This window comes from Larimichthys crocea, chromosome XI (genome assembly GCF_000972845.2).
Source record: "Larimichthys crocea isolate SSNF chromosome XI, L_crocea_2.0, whole genome shotgun sequence".
NCBI lineage: Eukaryota > Metazoa > Chordata > Actinopteri > Sciaenidae > Larimichthys > Larimichthys crocea.
The window spans coordinates 3,121,874-3,138,967 of record NC_040021.1 but is presented as its reverse complement, the minus strand read 5'-3'; the positions used below and the strand labels follow the sequence as shown (position 1 = coordinate 3,138,967).

The following is a 17,094-nucleotide window of genomic DNA, read 5'->3' as shown; positions in this document are numbered from 1 at the left end:
GTTCACGCCTTCCTCTTTAATATGCACACACACATACACACGTACACAGTGTGACAGGTAGCCTGGAGGGGTAATGCCTCTGTGGTCATGAAACAAAGATCCTCGTCAATGGACGGTGAGCGGCAGCAGAACGATGCCTTCAGGTCGACTCCGTCAGTCCAGCCTTACAGCGACACCACCTGATCACAGGTTTCCTGTCCATGCTTACAGAGTCTCCATCAGTCCCAGGATGGACTTCACTGAGAGCCGGTCCACATCAGTCCATAGTCCACATCAGCTCAGTGCTTAACTCCCGGACAAGGCCAGAGACCTCTGCAGATCTGTCAGATGGTTGTTCGCTTGTGTGACCATCATACGGATGGCATCCTGAACACAGCATGAGAGGAAACACAGCATGGTCAGAGCAGGGGATGCTGGGAAAATAAACTCAATGGTCTCTACACATATTCCATGTCAGAAGTCCATACAGCAGAATTCATCAGTGACTGCAACAGCAAAGTTTCATTTGACACATGAACACATCTGAATAACATCATCATTATCAGCTCTGCACTCTGATCACACTCTGTCAGCTCTCCGTTCACCTGGTCTGTGGCATTCTTGTTCCTCTTGAACTCGGCTCTGGCCCAGTCTCTGAGGTACTTCCTGTCGGCCTCGTCTGGTACCTGTTGTATGGTCTTCAGCATGCTCCTGTAAATCCCCAGAATCCTCTGCCTCTGTAGAAACTGACACGCCATCAGCAGATCAGACCAAGAAGATTTATTTATTCACTTATTTTTAAGCTTTATTTTGATAGAGTCTGCTGAAGAGTGACAGGAATGTGTGGAGAGAGAGATGGGGAATGACATGCGGGAAAGAGCCACAGGTCGGATTCAAACCCTGGGCTGCTGCAGCAAGGACTGAGCCTTTGTACATGGGGCGGCTGCTCTACCAACTGAGCTAAACGACAGAGCTAAACCAGGAATATTTAGTTTGAAGTGACACTGCTGACTATGAGGAGAATGCTAACATCCACTGCATGCTGTCCAAAACTACAACTACCATGAGCTCCATGCTGCCCAGCTGAGGAGTGTGAGGCTGATCTGTCAGTACTTCACAGTGTGACAGACTGTAACCTGAGCTGAGGCTTCAAAACATTTTCACATCTGCTTTATGGAAAGATATTCATTTCAAATGAAGTGAATACATCTTTAAAGAAACGTTTTATCTCACAGTGCTAACGTTAATGTGAGTAAATTGACAGATTTGAATTCAATTCTAAACATTAATTACTGCTTTGACGTCAACAGTACGTAACCTTTCTTTCTCTGACGTCATCAACTTACCAATAACATTTAAAGTTCTGAAGACGCGCGCGCTCATCTATCATTACAGTCATAGACATATATACATAGACATATATACATAGACGCCGCATGGAGCGCTGAATCGTACGTCGACGTCGCCGCCATATTGGAAATGGCAGATCTGCCCGTAAACTAATACAAGGAAATGGACTGAACTTCATAAAGCGCCTTTCTACAAAGTTCTTTAAGTTAATGTCTCTTATACACCCATTCACACACACACTAATATATCTGGGAAACAAACAGGCACCAAAAACAACGTATGTAACTTTTAAAGTGATGATTATAAATGTTTACTCCTTATGTAAGCACCAAACCAACGTATGTATTTTTCTAATGCTGAGTGTTTACAGCTACTAATGTGTGTAACACTGTTACTGGGATGATAAATATTGAAATATTTATATTTAACATTTAATCTGTGTCTATAATAACCAGATCCTGAAATGTAGATGTGACATGAGGGTTTCTGAATAAAGAGCACTAACGTGTATGTAACATGTATGTATTTATATATATATATGTATATGTGTATACATACATACATATACATATATATGTGTGTGTGTGTACTATATGTATGTATGTATACATATATACATATACACACACACATATATATACACACATATATATACATATACATACACACACACACACACACACACACACACACATATACATATATGTGTGTGTGTGTACTATATGTATGTATGTATACATATATACATATACACACACACATATATATACACACATATATATACATATACATACACACACACACACACACACACACACACACACATATACATATATGTGTGTGTGTGTGTGTGTGTGTGTGTGTGTGTGTGTGTGTGTGTATACTATATGTATGTATATATGTTCACGTGTAATGTACACGTTAGTGCTCTTTGTTCAGAAAACCCTCATGTCACATCTACATTTCATGATCTGGTTATAGACACAGATTAAATGTTAAATATAAATATTTCAATATTTATCATCACAGTAACAGTGTTGGACGGTGAGCGCGTGACTGCTCCAACACTTGAACATGTCGTCCTGAACACCGAGCACGGTTACACATCATGGAAACATTGTCCTAACGTTTAAATAACGCATTAACGTTAGCATTAGCCGCCAGCAGGCTCCTCTACATTTACCTGTTTTAAAGACAGAGCCGCGGGCGGTAACCGGGACATCTCTGAGCGCGCGGCGAGGACACAGCTCGACGTGAACCGGTCACGGTGCGGACAGTGACTCACAAGCGGATGTTGTGATGACGCCATAGCGGCTAGGTTAATGTGTGTCTCCCTCTGGAGGAGCGGAGGACAGCCTGAACCTGCACAGGTGTGTCATGAATCAAGGATCAATTAATATTCATAATGACGGCATTCCGTTTACTTTGACCAGGTACAGGCTCAGAGACAAAGTCCTCCACATCTAACACACAACATGTTGATCTGAGCCTTGTGTCTTGGGACATGATGTCAGTATATGCCATACATTCAGTCAGAGTGTGAAAGGACGAGCACAGAGGAACCTTGTAAACGCTTTATTGTCAGGATCATTTGTCATGTTTTTTATGGATGCAATGAAGAAAAGTCTTAATTACGACGACATCTGCTAACATGTAAGTCCACGTTACAAAACACAGAGGTGATCATAAACATTGTCAACACCTACTCCTAACGGCCTGTGATGAGCTGTGAGGTGGCACAGTGTGGATGGAGGATGAACACAGCAGATAAACCACTAAAATGGGTTCTACTGGGAGAATGTATCAAAACTGGAGTCTGCAGTCCCTGTGCTTCAAAGTGCATGAGAGCTGAAGTTCTAAAAATCCTGATGGAGCTGTGGCTGCCTCTGATCCATCGCCCCCACAGCTCGTTCAGGCGTGAAGCCAGATGCAATAGTTTTCCTCTCCAAGGCACATTATGAAGTTCCTTCCAATGTCAGCCGTGACCACGGTGACGTGCTACTGTCAGGTCATGACGTCAGAAAGGGTCCTGTGAAAACCAACAACTCTGCTCTGTACACTGAAGATGAAGACTCGATGGAGCACTGACTAAAACATCACACAGACATGATGTCGGGGTTATAGTACAATGGGGACAGAGGTATTTACTGACTCTTCACTGAGGTGGTTCACACGCAAGGGAATCACATTTCTGTTTCTATCATTTCATCTCAGACGTGCAAGTTAAAGCAATTCTTGTTACATTACAAAAGAAAGTGAGAACTCCCCTGATAACAAGGATAAACAGCAAAGGTTGCTATCAAACTCTACTAAAATCTACAGTAAAAATCAGAAAATAAAGGCACATGTACAGCGGCAAACCGTCGTTTTCTTTCTGAGTCCGTTTGTTTTCAGCTGTGGCTGAGAGGCTAGCAGCCAAGAGGCGTTGTGCAGTTTGTTGTCAACTCCTCACTTTCTGTGAAAGATGGCTTCTCATTGGTCTACTGGTCAGCTGCTGTGACGAGTTCAAACCACTGCCTGAGCGCGTCGCTCAGGGTCTCTGGCAAGGCGTTGACATCACGCAGGATGACGTAGAAGGGGAAGGGGAACTCTTCCATGTAGGAGCGGATCTCTGGCAGCTCTCCCGGCCCTTTGAATATGGGCACCTTGATGTCCAGGATGGAGTCCTGCAGCACAGCGCCAGGTTTAGTTAGGTTTTGTGTCGGGAGATTAAGAAAATAGAAAGAAGTTCTTCTTCACCTACCCGTGAGTTTGGGTTGTCGAGCACCACGAACATGACAAACACATTTGCGCTGCGTGCTGCCCGGACAGCTGCCATCACCCGCTCCTTCCCCTCCAGGAACAAGCCCCTGCCGTCAGACACGATGACCAGCAGCTGGGCTGTGTCTGTAGACAGAGGGCAGAGGTCAGTGTAAGGTGATGATGCTCAACTAATCCAACAATATGACACATTAGAGTCTGTTGGCTTCTTCCAGAGGAAGCTGTTTGAAGAGGTATGATATTCCAATGTTCAAATTATGGAACACTCTACCCAGTCACAGCAGAGATTTACCAGTTCTCACACTGGTGCTGTGTCGACTATTCATTTTTCAGACAGCCCAAAAAGACAGAGAGATGTGATGACCCAGAACTGAACACAGTGTCAGTGGGAGTCATTACCTGAGTTTATGGATCCAGGAATCTGCTGTCGTGCCGCTAGAAACATTTTTGTGGAGGTCTCCAAAAACTAGAGAGATTCAGGGAGAGAGTCAGTTACATCACATGATCCAGCTCAACCTACCAGAGCATCATCACGTCATCACATACACATCCATGAGCATAACATTCCTGTTATTTTCATGATTGATGAATATTTGCACTATTACAAAAACACATAATATCTGTTGTATGTGTTGTGACCAAGAAGTAACGTAAGAAGTTATCTTCTGTATCCATGGAAACATACGGTGGATGTCTGAAGCTCAGTACAAAGAAAGCTCACCTGTGCTATCCTGGTCTTCTTCTGCTGGAACTGACAGAGTCTGAGGATGCGAGCCCCCGACTCATCGTTGAACTGCTGCTGGAACGGGTGGAGCAGCTGCACCTGCTCGCCAAAACTGGACATACGAGCAGCCATTAAACATACAAACAAGACTGATGTTTAAATAAAAATGCAATGAATCATATTATTTTGGGATTTTTTCACAGTTCCCTATAAAGTTACTTTACCTGCACACAGACACCTGTCCGACCTCCAGCAGAGTGAGAGCGTTGATGATCACCGACAGCGACTCAAATGCCAGCTGCACCACACACACACACACGCACACACACACGCACACAGCAGTTTGAACTCTGCTCTGTACTTCATGTCATCATCGTGTCATCACACTGCGCTGAAGAGACGTCTGGGCTCTCTGACCTGTTTGGAGTGGTTGTCCACCATACTGGAGGAGTCGTCCACGGCCAGACAGATCTGGTACTCCCTCTTGCTTGGCTTGGTCCTCCTCAGCCAGATCTTGTCTTTACGGAACTGACTGGCAATGTAGGGGATCACCTTCCTCATGTTCAGACGCTTCCCTGTGCGGTAATCACCCCTGTGGATCAGTGGAACATCACACACACACACACACACACACACACACACACACATTTAATTAACATGACAACAAAATATATCACAACAATATTCTTTTACAATACATGAGGTAGTGAGTGTGCTGGTCCTGACTTGAGTTTGGCGGCCTGTGTGGGCTCCAGGATGAGGCGGAGCTGCTCGCACAGCTGCTGGGAGAGAGCCGAGGTCAGACCCTGGTACTGGTGCCACATGGAGGCGGCTGCAGTCTCCTGGAACACGAGTCACAAGTCAGAACCTGGGCTACATAGATAAACCTGGAGGCTCAGGAGAAATGTTTGACATGGCATGTTTGTATATTTTGCAGGCAAAGTTCTTAAAACGTTGAGGACACGTTCTGTGTGAAGAAGAGCAAAACTACAGCAGGGTCCGGCTCACCTCCTCCTGAGTTCCTGGAGCCAGTTTGTGCCAGGCTTCCAGCTGCAGCTCCATCTCCCTCCTGATCTCCTCTGGGTCTCTCTCTGCCCTCTGCACACACACACACACACACACACACACACACACACACACACACACACACACACACACACACACACACACACACACACACACACACACACACACACACACACACACACACACACACACACACACACACACACACACACTTATCCTCTGACACATTCTCAGCTCTCAGGATTATTGGATCGGTTCGTGTTGGTTCTCTACCTGCATGCTGTCAAACAGCAGCTCAGGAATGGTGTGAATGGTGGATTCTGTGCTTCTCTCTGCTTGCTCTTCTTCTCGGAGATTTTGTCGGTCCTTCCACATCTCCTCCTCCTCTTCCTCTCCCTGCCTCTGCACCTCCATCTCTCCACTGTCCATACCTGTACAAGAAGAAGAAGAAGAGGGAGAAGTCAGGGGATGCACATTGTACATGTATACAGAGAGAGGTATTAAAGTCTTTCTGTCAGTCCTCAGGGAAACTCTCAGCTCTCCTCTTCATTTTCAGGCTTATGTATCCCTGTGTAGAAGTTTAACACATCGAAATCACTCACTTGCCAACATGGACTCCAGTCTGTCAGTTTTCAGATGTAACTTTCTCATGCATATCCCGCTCACATTCTATTAAAAAGTAACTATGTAGTAAGTGCTATGCTGCAGCAGCTCTGTGTCCTTCACAAACTGTCTGTCTGATCACAGTTACAGAGTCCTCACCTTTCTGGGAGGTCTTTGTCGAGTCCAGCTGTTTGGGCTTCAGCTCCTGGACCTCAGCAGCCTCAAGGTCCTCTTCCTGATTCTCCGTTTCCATAGCAACATCCTCATCATTTTGATCTTCATCCTGGTCCTGCTGAGGTCCTGCTGCCTTCTGCTGGTCTGCACTGGCAACATCTGAAAAGAGCAAAGAGCAGAAAAACCTGATGTGATGTCTGAACTATGTGACATGTTTGGTGTGTGTGTGTGTGTGTGTGTGTGGAGGTGAATGCTGACCATATGTCTGTGTGTCATAGGCCGTGTCTCCCTGTTTGATGTGTTCATACAGGTCTGACTCCTGCTGGCCGCTCTGCTTGCTGTCCTCTGTGCGCTCTGTGCTGCTCTCCACCGTGCGCAGACGCTTGTTTACTCGTTCGTTGTAATCTCCGGTGGAGCGCTCGTTGTCTGCCTGTCCCGGTTTCCTCTTAAAGCTCTGGAACGCCACAGATGGAGTGAGAAACAAACACAGACAGTGAAGGCTCATGAGAATCTAGATTCTCTGAAGCTGGTCCTACCTGAGTCTTGTTCTGTGTCTGTGTCTGTGAAGCCATTCTTGCAGTCAGCTTCGACTGGTGGCCCTCTGATTGGCTGGCATCGGCTGCTCCGCTCCCGTGCTCCTAACCAACCAGAAACATTTGAGATGTGATCTTTTTATGGGGACGAACTGAGGATGGATGATGAACTGAACACAAAGAACACTTTGATGCTCGTTATTTTGAAGTGACTGCTCAACAGCTCTTTATGAATCAAACAAATGTCTTATCAATCTTACAAATGACAATATCTTAAGCTAAACAAGTGAGTTGACAGGACCTTTGAGTGTAATGGGTCACATCTTTCTCCAGGATTTAATGGGACACATTGTTCATATTGAGCTTCATTGACAGGCCTGCAGTCATCTCTGTGCGATGGTAGCAGTCAAAATATTTGAAATATATCTTCATCCTGAGCCTCAGCTATAACCCCTTTATATAAATGGTCACAAAGTATCAGATCATCAGAGTCATTTCTGGAGTTTTGCACTCTAAGTTTGAAATATTAGATGTTTGTTGTCTTTGAATATGTTGATGAAATGAAGTTTCTACCCTGCACTTTATTCTTCGTCACTTATGTCTTTCAGCTCTACGCTAGTTCTCTCACCACATACGATGAGGTGAACTGGCTGGCCGGGCGTACTGATCTTCACAGCTGGCTTTCTTTAAACTAAAGTCACCATGTCAGTGTTCTGTCATGCTTCCTGAGGTGACACCCCAGTGTGCTTCCTCTCCGCTCGTGTCAGGCTGCAGTACCTCTTTAGCCTGGTCTCTCTCTGATGCCTCTCCTGCCAGCTCCACCGCTGTGTCACTCTGGACGTTCTGCTCTCCCGTCTGACCGTCTGTGTCGTGCTCCTTCCTCTCAGCTGACTCGGGCTGCTCCTCATCCTCACCGGCTTCTTCCTCCTCCTGTAAAGCAGTACAATGACATGATGACAAGACTGTGTGTTTAGTGCACAGGGCATCAGGTAGAGGAGTTTTCTGACATACACACCTTTGGTTTGTGTCCTTCATCTTTTGGAATAGTCAGGTCTTCATCTTTCCCTGCCTCCTGTCCTCTCTCCTCTTTGTCCTCCTCCTCTTCATCTTTCTCAGCAGACTCCTCGTCTCCCTCTGCTTTCTCTCCTCCTCTTCCTTCCTCCTCCTCTTTCTCTTCGGTCTTAGGTTCCTGACCGTTCTCATCTCCTGGTTGGTCAGTCTGGTCCTCCTCCATCTGCTCCTCGTCTCCGTCTTTCTGACCGTCCTCCTCCTCATCCACGGCTGTGGCTTTCTCATCGATGTCGAATGGATTCTCCTCTGAGGAGAAAAGGAGTTCACTGAGCTGATTTTATAGATCCTATATGAATCCTTTATTTTGACAAGGCAGTGTTTTTAATATGATCTGAAAATATTTAATATACAAATATTACCCAAGTTTATACAAGTACACAGTCATGATAATTAAAGCTACATTCCTGAATTACTTCAAATTGGCTTGTTTTCAAATCCATAAACTCCTACATGTCTGAGCTGATGACTTTTACTAAAATTGTTTTATTAATCATGCAGTGAATTATGAGAGAAAACACTACGACCATTTACACCGAGAACTGCCGAGGGCTCACAGAAACCACTGTTTAATGCATTGCCGAACAGTTACACCACGCCTGGTTACCTAGCAACATGCACTGTTTAGTGTTCATTGAACGGCAGCTCTCACCATTGCCCTCTCCCTCTCCATCATCTCCAGCCTCATCGTCCTGGTCCAGGTTGAGATCTTCGGGCAGATCCATGGCCTCAGGCTCAGGTCTCTTGTCCTGCTGGCCGTGGTACGGGTCCACTTCATTCTCATCAAACTCCCTCTGGAAAACACACAGATCAGACAGAGCAGAGAGAAAAGAGTTAGACATGTCTGATAGTGAAATAACAAAAGTGAAACAGAAGCGGTTCATGCTGCTGCAGGACAGTTATCTGTGACCTCACCTCGTCTCCCTGTTCATTGATCTTCTCTTTCTCCCCTTCGTCCATCTGTTCGTCCTTGTCCTGGCTTTTCTTGTCTTTGTTGGGGTCTGCAGCATCCAAGTTGTCGTCTTTAGCAACCAGCTCTGATTCACCCTGAGAGGATCCAGACAGTTAAGTCACAAAACAAAGGTGACATCCAACATTACTGTCATTATTGTTACCATATCTCCATTACAGTTTATAGTTAGTTTACGATTTGCTGCTGCTGTGCATCTGTGTCTCTCTATCTCAATCACAGGTTCCACTGCTACTGTAATCATTTTATCATTCATTGTGATTCATTATCATTTTATCATTCATTGTGATTCATTGTCATTTTATCATTCATTGTAATTGTACAATATGTTTGTGTTGATTTGTTCTGTACACGTGACATCCATTGCACGTCTGTCTGTCCTGGGAGAGGGATCCCTCCTCTGTGGCTCTTCCTGAGGTTTCTTCCACATTTTTTCCCTGTTAAAGGTTTTTTGTGGGCAAGTTTTTCCTCACTCGAACCGAGGGTCTAAGCACAGAGGGTGTCACTCTGTAGTTTGTACCTGGTCCATGCCCTGACCGGACTCTTCCTCCTTGTCACTTCCTTCCTCATCATCGTCGTCATCGTCATCATCCCCCCACATTCTCTCATCCAGAGTGTCCGTCTGTCCTTCACCCAGGTCACCCATCTTTTTATCCAGCTCCTCCTCATCCTCTTTAGACGACTCCTCATCTTCACCTGAAAATGATTCACAGTTTGAATCTTATTAAAGAGATTTGTTTGCACTAAATCATTACATAGGGTGCTGGTTCCAAACCTTTTTCCTCACTGAGTAAACATATTTCATATAGTTTATATTCCATGCATAACAATAAGAGAAGAGAACAGCTGATTAACTGAACAATATATCCAAACATTGAAACAATAACTCCAGGAAGTTATTTGGATGAATCTTTAGCAGATGATTTTCTGTGAATGTTCCATCAGAGATGACTGACTCTGTCAGTATGACATGAACACGTTTGACCATCCTTCTATGAGCTCTTTAGTTGTTTGAGAGCTCAGGATGAGGCTGTTTTTTAAGGTTTAAATTATTATTGTTTATTATTATTATGAATAATGTTAATGATGCCAAGTTACCCGCTTCATTCTCATCCTCATCATGCATTTGGCCGTCAAAGTCCTCTGACATCTCGATGGCATTGTCCTCCGCCTTGATGTTTTCTTTATCCTGCTGTTCTTCTTTTTCCTGTCCCTCCTGGAAAGTGTCCTCCACCTGGAAGACAAACACATGGACAGCTCAGTGAGACATGCTGGTCAAATGATGCATCTGATTAACTGGTTACAAGATTCTCATTAGAACTGTTGGCTTAAAAAACTCTTACAATACATGTCTGATTAATCAATGAATAGATCTGTGAGAGTGAGAGTGAGCAGCTGTATGGAGAAGGTGTACCTGATCTTCATTCTCGATCTTGTCGCTGACGTCTTTGGCGCCCTCGCCCTCTCCTATACCTCCACCCTCATAGTCGTGAAACTCAGTGGCACCTTCTCCGTCTCCGCCTGCCATCAGCTCCTGAGGCAGACAGAAGCCCTGAGGAGGAGAGCACAGCATTATTTAGTCACTGTTCAACCTAATGCGTGTAAAAACATTCCATAAACTGTGTGTACCTTCTGAGCGAGCTCAGTGAAGATGCTGGCGAGGACAGACAGCAGTTTGCCTGTGCTCCTGTGCGCTCCCACTGACACAGCCAGGTAGTAACGCACCAGGTCAGAGTAAATACCCAACAGAGGCTCCAGACGCACCAGCATCCTGCACGCCCTGCTCACCTCCTGAACACACACACACACACACAATGGAAACATGGCATGACGTTAATAGCACTGCATGATGGAACAATACAACTCATGAACAGCTCTGAAATGATCCATGTGCCTGTGCGGTGTTGGCTGCTCTTGGTACCTGGAGCTGTGCTGGCTGACAGGAGTCTCTGTGTGTCCTCAGGCGGCTCAGCAGCCCCTCCAGCCTGACGCTCACATCTCCCACACACAGAGCCTCCACCTCAGCTGCCAGCTCCTCCTCCAGGAGTCGAGTCAGGTGACCGGGCTTCAGCAGGTCCTCCACAGGCTCCTCATCCTCCTCCTCCTCTTCAGCACCCTCTGAAACATCAAACAGCATCATGTAGACAATATTCTAATATAGGAGGCATGAGGGTGCTGTCATTCACAATTCAGCCAATGGTTACACACTATTCCACATATGTGAAGTGAAGCACAATGAAAATTTGTGATTAATATTCTGTGGTTAACAACAACCTTCTCATGGCTACAGTTTCTCCATACTCAGATAAAGCAGCCCTGCAGAGGGCTCTGCTGGCCTGAATGCAGCGTTCTCACCTCTCTGAACTTCTCCACGCTGTTCTCTTTGTTGCTCTCTCTCGCTTCTCTTCACGAGCGTCTGCACCGCACACAGCACTGTGTTGATGGCTGTCTCCAGCTCAGCAGAGAACTCAGTGCAGAAGGCAGACTGGTGATCTGTGAGGGAAACAAAGACATGAACTTACTGTACAGTCTGAGTGCAGCAAAAGTGACTTTTTTTACTCCCTTTTATAATATCTGAGGGAATGTCAGTATCCCTCTGTCTGGTCAGTGCATTCACCTGAGTTCTGGTGTCCCAGGGAGAGCAGTTGTGTCTTCCAGGTGGTGAACTCAGTGATGTTAGCTTCCACCTGTCCTCTGACATACTGCAGGCTCTGGGTGATGGCGGGCTGGTTTTCTGTGCTGCCGACACATGTGGATGGGGTGAAGAGCTGCTCCACACTGGGCATCTGAGCCACCACAGCTCCCAGCTGGTCGAAGGCTGAACAGCACGTAACAAAATGCTCCCTGTGGAAAACAGCAGTGTTGTTTGGATCCTTTCTGTCTTTTGTCACTGCAACATCTGATTTCCAAATAGAATAAGCCACTTACCATGTGTGGAGTTCTCTCTCAGAGGTCTGCTCTGCCACATTGTCCAGCTCCACCTTCAGACTCTGAGTCTGCTTCAGCATAGTATTCATGTGTTGGTTGAGCTGGCACCAGGCTGCGTCGCCCCTCCTCATCAGACAGCCGGGGGGTTGGCGCTGTGCTGCCAGCGGGGATGGACACCTCAGGGTGTGCTGCCTGCAGCTACTCGTCTCCTCCTTCTGCTGAAGGTCCTCCGGGCAGCACTGATGCAACCAGACCAGCTGCTGCAGGAGGGTGGTACACTGGGCGGCCAATGCCCGGCCTCGGCTCACCCAACCCTGGAGAGGTGCCTGGGGCGGGAGGGTGCAGTCTGGGTCCTCAGTGTGGCTCTGCAGGTGGGCTTTGACGCCCTGAACACTGTTTGTTAGCCTCCTGCGACGTGATGAGGAAACAACAAGAGACAACATCAGAGATAAGACTGTGAGGACTTGAGTCTCTGTCATGAACATATGTTCCTTTGTTCGTCACGTGTCAGCAGACTGACCTGAGATGGACCCACTGCTCAGTGAGCTTAGCCAGTCGTTGCTTCTGTCTGAGGAGCAGCTTGAAGAGGTGAGAGGAGAAACCTCTACAGCGCTCTATGTTCCCCAGACCCATCTCCTGAAATAACACACACTTCATGTTTACAGAGAGCTGGAGGAGTAGTAAGTACTACCAGCTGGTTATATAGTGAATCAGCAGACATTCAGGATCTGGGTCTCACCTTGGCAGCGTTCTGAAGAGCAGTCTGCAGGGTCGTTCTCCTGGCCCACGAACGGTAGAAGTACTTCTGACATCCATCCCACGCCGTCAGCAACTCTGTGAACAACCTACGACATCGAGGAGGCACAGGAAATGAACAGTAATCGATTAGTAGTCAATTACACATCACTAATTATTAAAGGTTTTCTGAATATAGCTAACATTAGCCATCATAAGCTGCCGGAGCGTCTATGAACAGTTTGTGTTTACATGTTCTCAGCCTGCTCCTGGTTCCTGACAGCAGAAAGAGCTGTGCTCATCTCCAGAGGCGGCATGCAGAGGGTTTTCTCTGGGTCAGCTGTCCTGTTCCACATCAGGCCTTTACGGTACGACAGACCTGAATGGGACCGATACAGATAGAATAAGCGAGAGGACTAGGACTTCATTTCCTACATGACTCCTGTAAATCAGAGAGAAAACTCACCTATTTCTGTGAGCATCTTGAACAGGTCTGACAGAGCTCTCTGCTTCTGCTGCAGGATGTGCTTCACCTCGGCCTTCTGCTTCTCCTTCTCTGCTGACGAGTCAATGCTGAGGCTCTGCAGATCTCGCAGGTTGCTGATGACCTCGCCTGAAAAGATAAGAAAACATAGAAAACAGTGTATCAACACTGAGGGCTTTGCAGCAGCACAACAAAAAAGCAGCAGCTTGGTGATATAATGCTAGTGTTCGAATGACTCAGGTCCTCGACAAGGCAGAAACAAAAATCAACAACAAGCTGGTGACATCTATAAACACATGATTAAGATTAAGTTCATAACTAATGATAATTTTTTCATCTTATGTTAAGAAACTGCTACATGCTATAAAGTTTTATAACATATTGTTCTGTCTGAGATTTGAATTCAATGTTTCTATTTTTCAATTTTATCATTTCATAACTTTTAACAACAAACTAATATTTAACTCCAGCTGCTGAACTCTGAGGAGAAACAGAGAATGAACATCTCATTCCATGAAGTGGCTCATATACACAGTTAAGGTTGCCAACTATTCTGGCCATTTGTTGCCACTTTTTAACAAATATATAACACATCAGTAATGTAAATAATTATGTTGCAGCACATGCACTGGTGCTTTTACTGTGCGTGCATGCAGCATCTGTTTTAGAGACAAGTAAATGAAGTCGAATGTGCAAATGGATTCAACTGACAGAGAATCAGATGAACCTCAACAAAAAAACAAGAATGAAATGTGAAATGTGTGTCATGGGCAAAGTAAAACAATGATAGAAAGTCACTGGCTGCTTTGCTCTGGGTTCATTTCTGAGGGACTGCTGGAATTGTGTCCATCATGTTAACTGATATTAGGGGTCTAGAAATGGAAACCATGTTTTCAGATTTGGCAACCAAAAGCTAACAACTAGTTTTAGTTGGTGTTGAGTGCTCATGGTTCTGTGCTCAAAAAAGCCTAAATGTGAAATTTGTTAGTCATTATGTCAAGAATTTATAATAATTGTGGCACAACAATGTCTTGCAGGTATTTAGTCAGAAATATGATGGTGCAGACGTCAGAGGATCACCAAAGTTATTACAACTCATCATGAACATGTGAAAACTATTTCATGTTTGACTTATTTACTCACATCACTTCCATAATAACCATATTATTTATTATGTTTCCCTATTTTATACCATTTTAATTGAACAAATTGTAGAAGCTTACAGAAAGACATTTGATGATCATCTATAAAGATACCCTTATGATTACATGGGATATTTCCATCTGGACTAAAGGTGGAAAAATGTGAATGATGCTGAGGGTGGCGCCAAAGGAAAGGTCATGTAGAAGTGTGGATCTTTTCCACAGCATGTACTGTATGTGTCAATCTGACCATCAGACTTGGTTTTTATTGTGTATTAGCTGGTTGTTACCAGTGAAGCAGTCCAGGTCTTCAGCCAGCTCAGGCATCGGGTTCTTCTTCAGCAGCTGAGTGCACATCTTCTTCATCTTCCTGCACAGAACAGGCAGACGTCCCTGCAGAGACGAAGCTTCAACTCCTTCATTTGGTTCCTCATTCTGAAACACCAACATCAATGGGCTCTGGTTAATCATTCATCAAAATTATAAAGCACATGGGAATGACTAATGATCATAATTAATAAAACACTGTGCTCTCTGTGAGACTTATACCTGCAGATCTCTGCCCTTCCCAGGTGGGACGCTCTTCAGTGCCCGGTGAACCCGATGAATGGGTGTTTCCTCTGGGTTGGCATCCACGCTGTCCAAGCTGGCGCTGCTTCCCTGCTCCACCAGAGCTGGAACACTCGGACCACTCAGAGCCTCCTGAAACTTCTTGACAAACTTGAAGAGTGTCCTGAGAGAAAACAATAAAGAGAACCATGTTGGTGACCGGGCAGGACAAACACAGAAACAGGACATGGTGATGTCTTACCGATGGGTCTTGTTCACTGACTGCTTGATGGACCAGAAACTGACATCGTTCCACCTGGAGATCTTGACAAAGTCCTGAGGACAACAAGTCACATGACATTCACTGTATTACTCTGACATGTGTGGAGCACGGGTATGCAATAAAAAAGAACTAATATAAACCTTGAGCTCCTTCTCGATGGGCTGTCTGAGCTGGCTGATTTTGGTCCGGATGCACTCAGAGAACTGACTGTAGTATTTGTGCAGGTTCCACAGAAGACTGGACAACGACTCTGAAATAAGGAAACATGTCATTAATAGATCAGTTTGTTTTCACCAGCGACTGTCGAGGTCAGAGGTCAAATGTGTTTTGAATCAAACACAGCGATGATGGTCACTTCTGTCACAATACTGAGTTTAGTTTGTGTGACATGTGGATAACAGACAGTGACCCTGTCTGGTCAGCCAATCAATAAATACGTCAATATCTATGTGACCCATCGATCTGTTTTGCAAATAAATGTCTCATACTGCACATTGCTGACTGCATAATGACAGTGACTCTTCATGTTCTCAATATAAACACAAACCAACTGAAACGTTCTTCCACATGATGAATAAATGCAGTGATCAATTCATATTAATGTGACATCCTGAATTGAAAATGAAAGCCGCTGCATATTTTAAATGTCTGGACCTTTTCTACATTATGAGCTATAATTAATGTGTATACTACGTGAAACATCTTTTACTCAGCACACATATGTGCTGGAAAATAATGTCTTTTCCTTTCAAAGTTTTCTTTCTTTCCATGGATTCAACACTTGAATCGATCGTTGCTATGCTTATGGGAATCATTTGCACTCGTTTCCATCATGTTCTTAACCGCAGAACCTCACCGCTGTGCCCTTTTATTGGCTGCTTATAACACAGGTGACCTACAAGTTAAGGGTTGACAGTGTAGTCATGTTATGAAAGCAGTCCCGTCAGTATGGAGGAATTATTACAGTCAATAACAGGTGATCAGGAGAGAACAACATGAAGACAGACTTGTATGTGTTGTGTAGGACAGAGATGTAGTGGCTCACCATGATCAGTCTGGTTGGGGATCAGCAGCAGGTGGCAGTGGAAGGTGAGCAGCATGGCAAGGCGGGTGTGGAACTCTCCCAGGGTGGAGCCTTCCATGAAGGCCTGGAGAGTGGAGGACACTGAGGACAGGGAGAGGCACTCCACCTCCTCACCTGGAGAGGACAGGAACAGAGGATTGACTTTGAATAGTATTTGTCAAAAATATTCACGTCATCAGTTGGTCATTCTCACCATACACTGTGTTTGTACCTGTGTTAGCATCCATCCTCTGCTCCTCCAGATATCGCTCCACCAGCTGGTAGATGGAGAACCAGTGTTTGGTTGATTTGTCAGTGTGCTGCTTCACCGCGTTGTCCAGACTGCTCGACCAGCAACTACACGTGACAGAGCAGGAAACGTTCACATTCTGCTCTCTGATCTAAAAGCTTCTAAAAAGTAACACACAATGTTGGGAGATAGGTTCTGTGTCTTACTTGAGCTCCAGTTTGCGCCACTGGATAATGAGCTGGGTGACTGGTTCCAGTTCTTTCCGCAGAGACACTGAACGGCTGGCGTTATTCTCCCAGTCCTGAAGAGAGCAAACGACAAACAACACAGAGCTCGCCTCTGAGAAACAAGCCAACACTAGAGAAACTACAACTAGCAGACGTTTGGTACATTTATCTGATAAATGATGCTGCCTGTCTAGCTCATTATATGGATCAACACTATGAATACGCTGATGTATTCATGCATGGCAC

The 17,094-nt window shown here is 45.3% G+C and overlaps 2 protein-coding genes across 2 annotated transcripts in view; both read right to left on the bottom strand.

Annotated features, from left to right (window-relative positions):
• Position 1: 1 nt before the first annotated feature.
• On the bottom strand, positions 2 to 2,653 carry lyrm2 (LYR motif containing 2). Its single transcript, XM_010737310.3, has 3 exons — positions 2,513 to 2,653; positions 585 to 725; positions 2 to 366 (listed from the first exon to the last, which is right to left on the bottom strand). Exons 1-3 carry the CDS (start codon positions 2,636 to 2,638, stop codon positions 286 to 288), a joined length of 348 nt encoding a protein of 115 aa, XP_010735612.2. The 5' UTR covers positions 2,639 to 2,653; the 3' UTR covers positions 2 to 285.
• A 236-nt stretch (positions 2,654 to 2,889) lies between these two features.
• mdn1 (midasin AAA ATPase 1) overlaps positions 2,890 to 17,094 on the bottom strand; it is a 47,974-nt gene continuing 33,769 nt past the window's right edge. The window contains exons 68-102 of the mRNA XM_010737311.3: positions 16,828 to 16,922; positions 16,604 to 16,728; positions 16,354 to 16,506; positions 15,449 to 15,558; positions 15,288 to 15,361; positions 15,026 to 15,209; positions 14,767 to 14,911; positions 13,317 to 13,463; positions 13,103 to 13,229; positions 12,855 to 12,960; positions 12,636 to 12,751; positions 12,116 to 12,523; positions 11,805 to 12,031; positions 11,543 to 11,680; positions 11,109 to 11,305; positions 10,817 to 10,978; positions 10,602 to 10,739; positions 10,286 to 10,421; positions 9,708 to 9,883; positions 9,133 to 9,264; positions 8,870 to 9,011; positions 8,165 to 8,466; positions 7,927 to 8,079; positions 7,153 to 7,254; positions 6,875 to 7,070; positions 6,602 to 6,775; positions 6,113 to 6,270; positions 5,822 to 5,911; positions 5,540 to 5,655; positions 5,231 to 5,405; positions 5,038 to 5,111; positions 4,811 to 4,925; positions 4,489 to 4,555; positions 4,073 to 4,215; positions 2,890 to 3,995 (exon numbers count right to left, since the gene is read on the bottom strand). Of these exons, the coding sequence (XP_010735613.2) occupies positions 3,810 to 3,995; positions 4,073 to 4,215; positions 4,489 to 4,555; positions 4,811 to 4,925; positions 5,038 to 5,111; positions 5,231 to 5,405; positions 5,540 to 5,655; positions 5,822 to 5,911; positions 6,113 to 6,270; positions 6,602 to 6,775; positions 6,875 to 7,070; positions 7,153 to 7,254; positions 7,927 to 8,079; positions 8,165 to 8,466; positions 8,870 to 9,011; positions 9,133 to 9,264; positions 9,708 to 9,883; positions 10,286 to 10,421; positions 10,602 to 10,739; positions 10,817 to 10,978; positions 11,109 to 11,305; positions 11,543 to 11,680; positions 11,805 to 12,031; positions 12,116 to 12,523; positions 12,636 to 12,751; positions 12,855 to 12,960; positions 13,103 to 13,229; positions 13,317 to 13,463; positions 14,767 to 14,911; positions 15,026 to 15,209; positions 15,288 to 15,361; positions 15,449 to 15,558; positions 16,354 to 16,506; positions 16,604 to 16,728; positions 16,828 to 16,922 (5,289 nt within the window). The 3' untranslated portion in view covers positions 2,890 to 3,809. The remainder of the gene's footprint in view (positions 3,996 to 4,072; positions 4,216 to 4,488; positions 4,556 to 4,810; positions 4,926 to 5,037; positions 5,112 to 5,230; positions 5,406 to 5,539; positions 5,656 to 5,821; positions 5,912 to 6,112; positions 6,271 to 6,601; positions 6,776 to 6,874; positions 7,071 to 7,152; positions 7,255 to 7,926; positions 8,080 to 8,164; positions 8,467 to 8,869; positions 9,012 to 9,132; positions 9,265 to 9,707; positions 9,884 to 10,285; positions 10,422 to 10,601; positions 10,740 to 10,816; positions 10,979 to 11,108; positions 11,306 to 11,542; positions 11,681 to 11,804; positions 12,032 to 12,115; positions 12,524 to 12,635; positions 12,752 to 12,854; positions 12,961 to 13,102; positions 13,230 to 13,316; positions 13,464 to 14,766; positions 14,912 to 15,025; positions 15,210 to 15,287; positions 15,362 to 15,448; positions 15,559 to 16,353; positions 16,507 to 16,603; positions 16,729 to 16,827; positions 16,923 to 17,094) is intronic.

Excerpts from the sequence above, each read along its gene's own strand:
- lyrm2 (XM_010737310.3), bottom strand. The coding sequence starts at position 2,638 with ATGGCGTCATCACAACATCCGCTTGTGAGTCACTGTCCGCACCGTGAC. Across the intron at positions 726-2,512 it reads CGGCTCTGTCTTTAAAACAG|TTTCTACAGAGGCAGAGGAT; the intron begins GTAAATGTAGAG and ends ATGGCGTGTCAG. Across the intron at positions 367-584 it reads ACAAGAATGCCACAGACCAG|GATGCCATCCGTATGATGGT; the intron begins GTGAACGGAGAG and ends TGCTGTGTTCAG.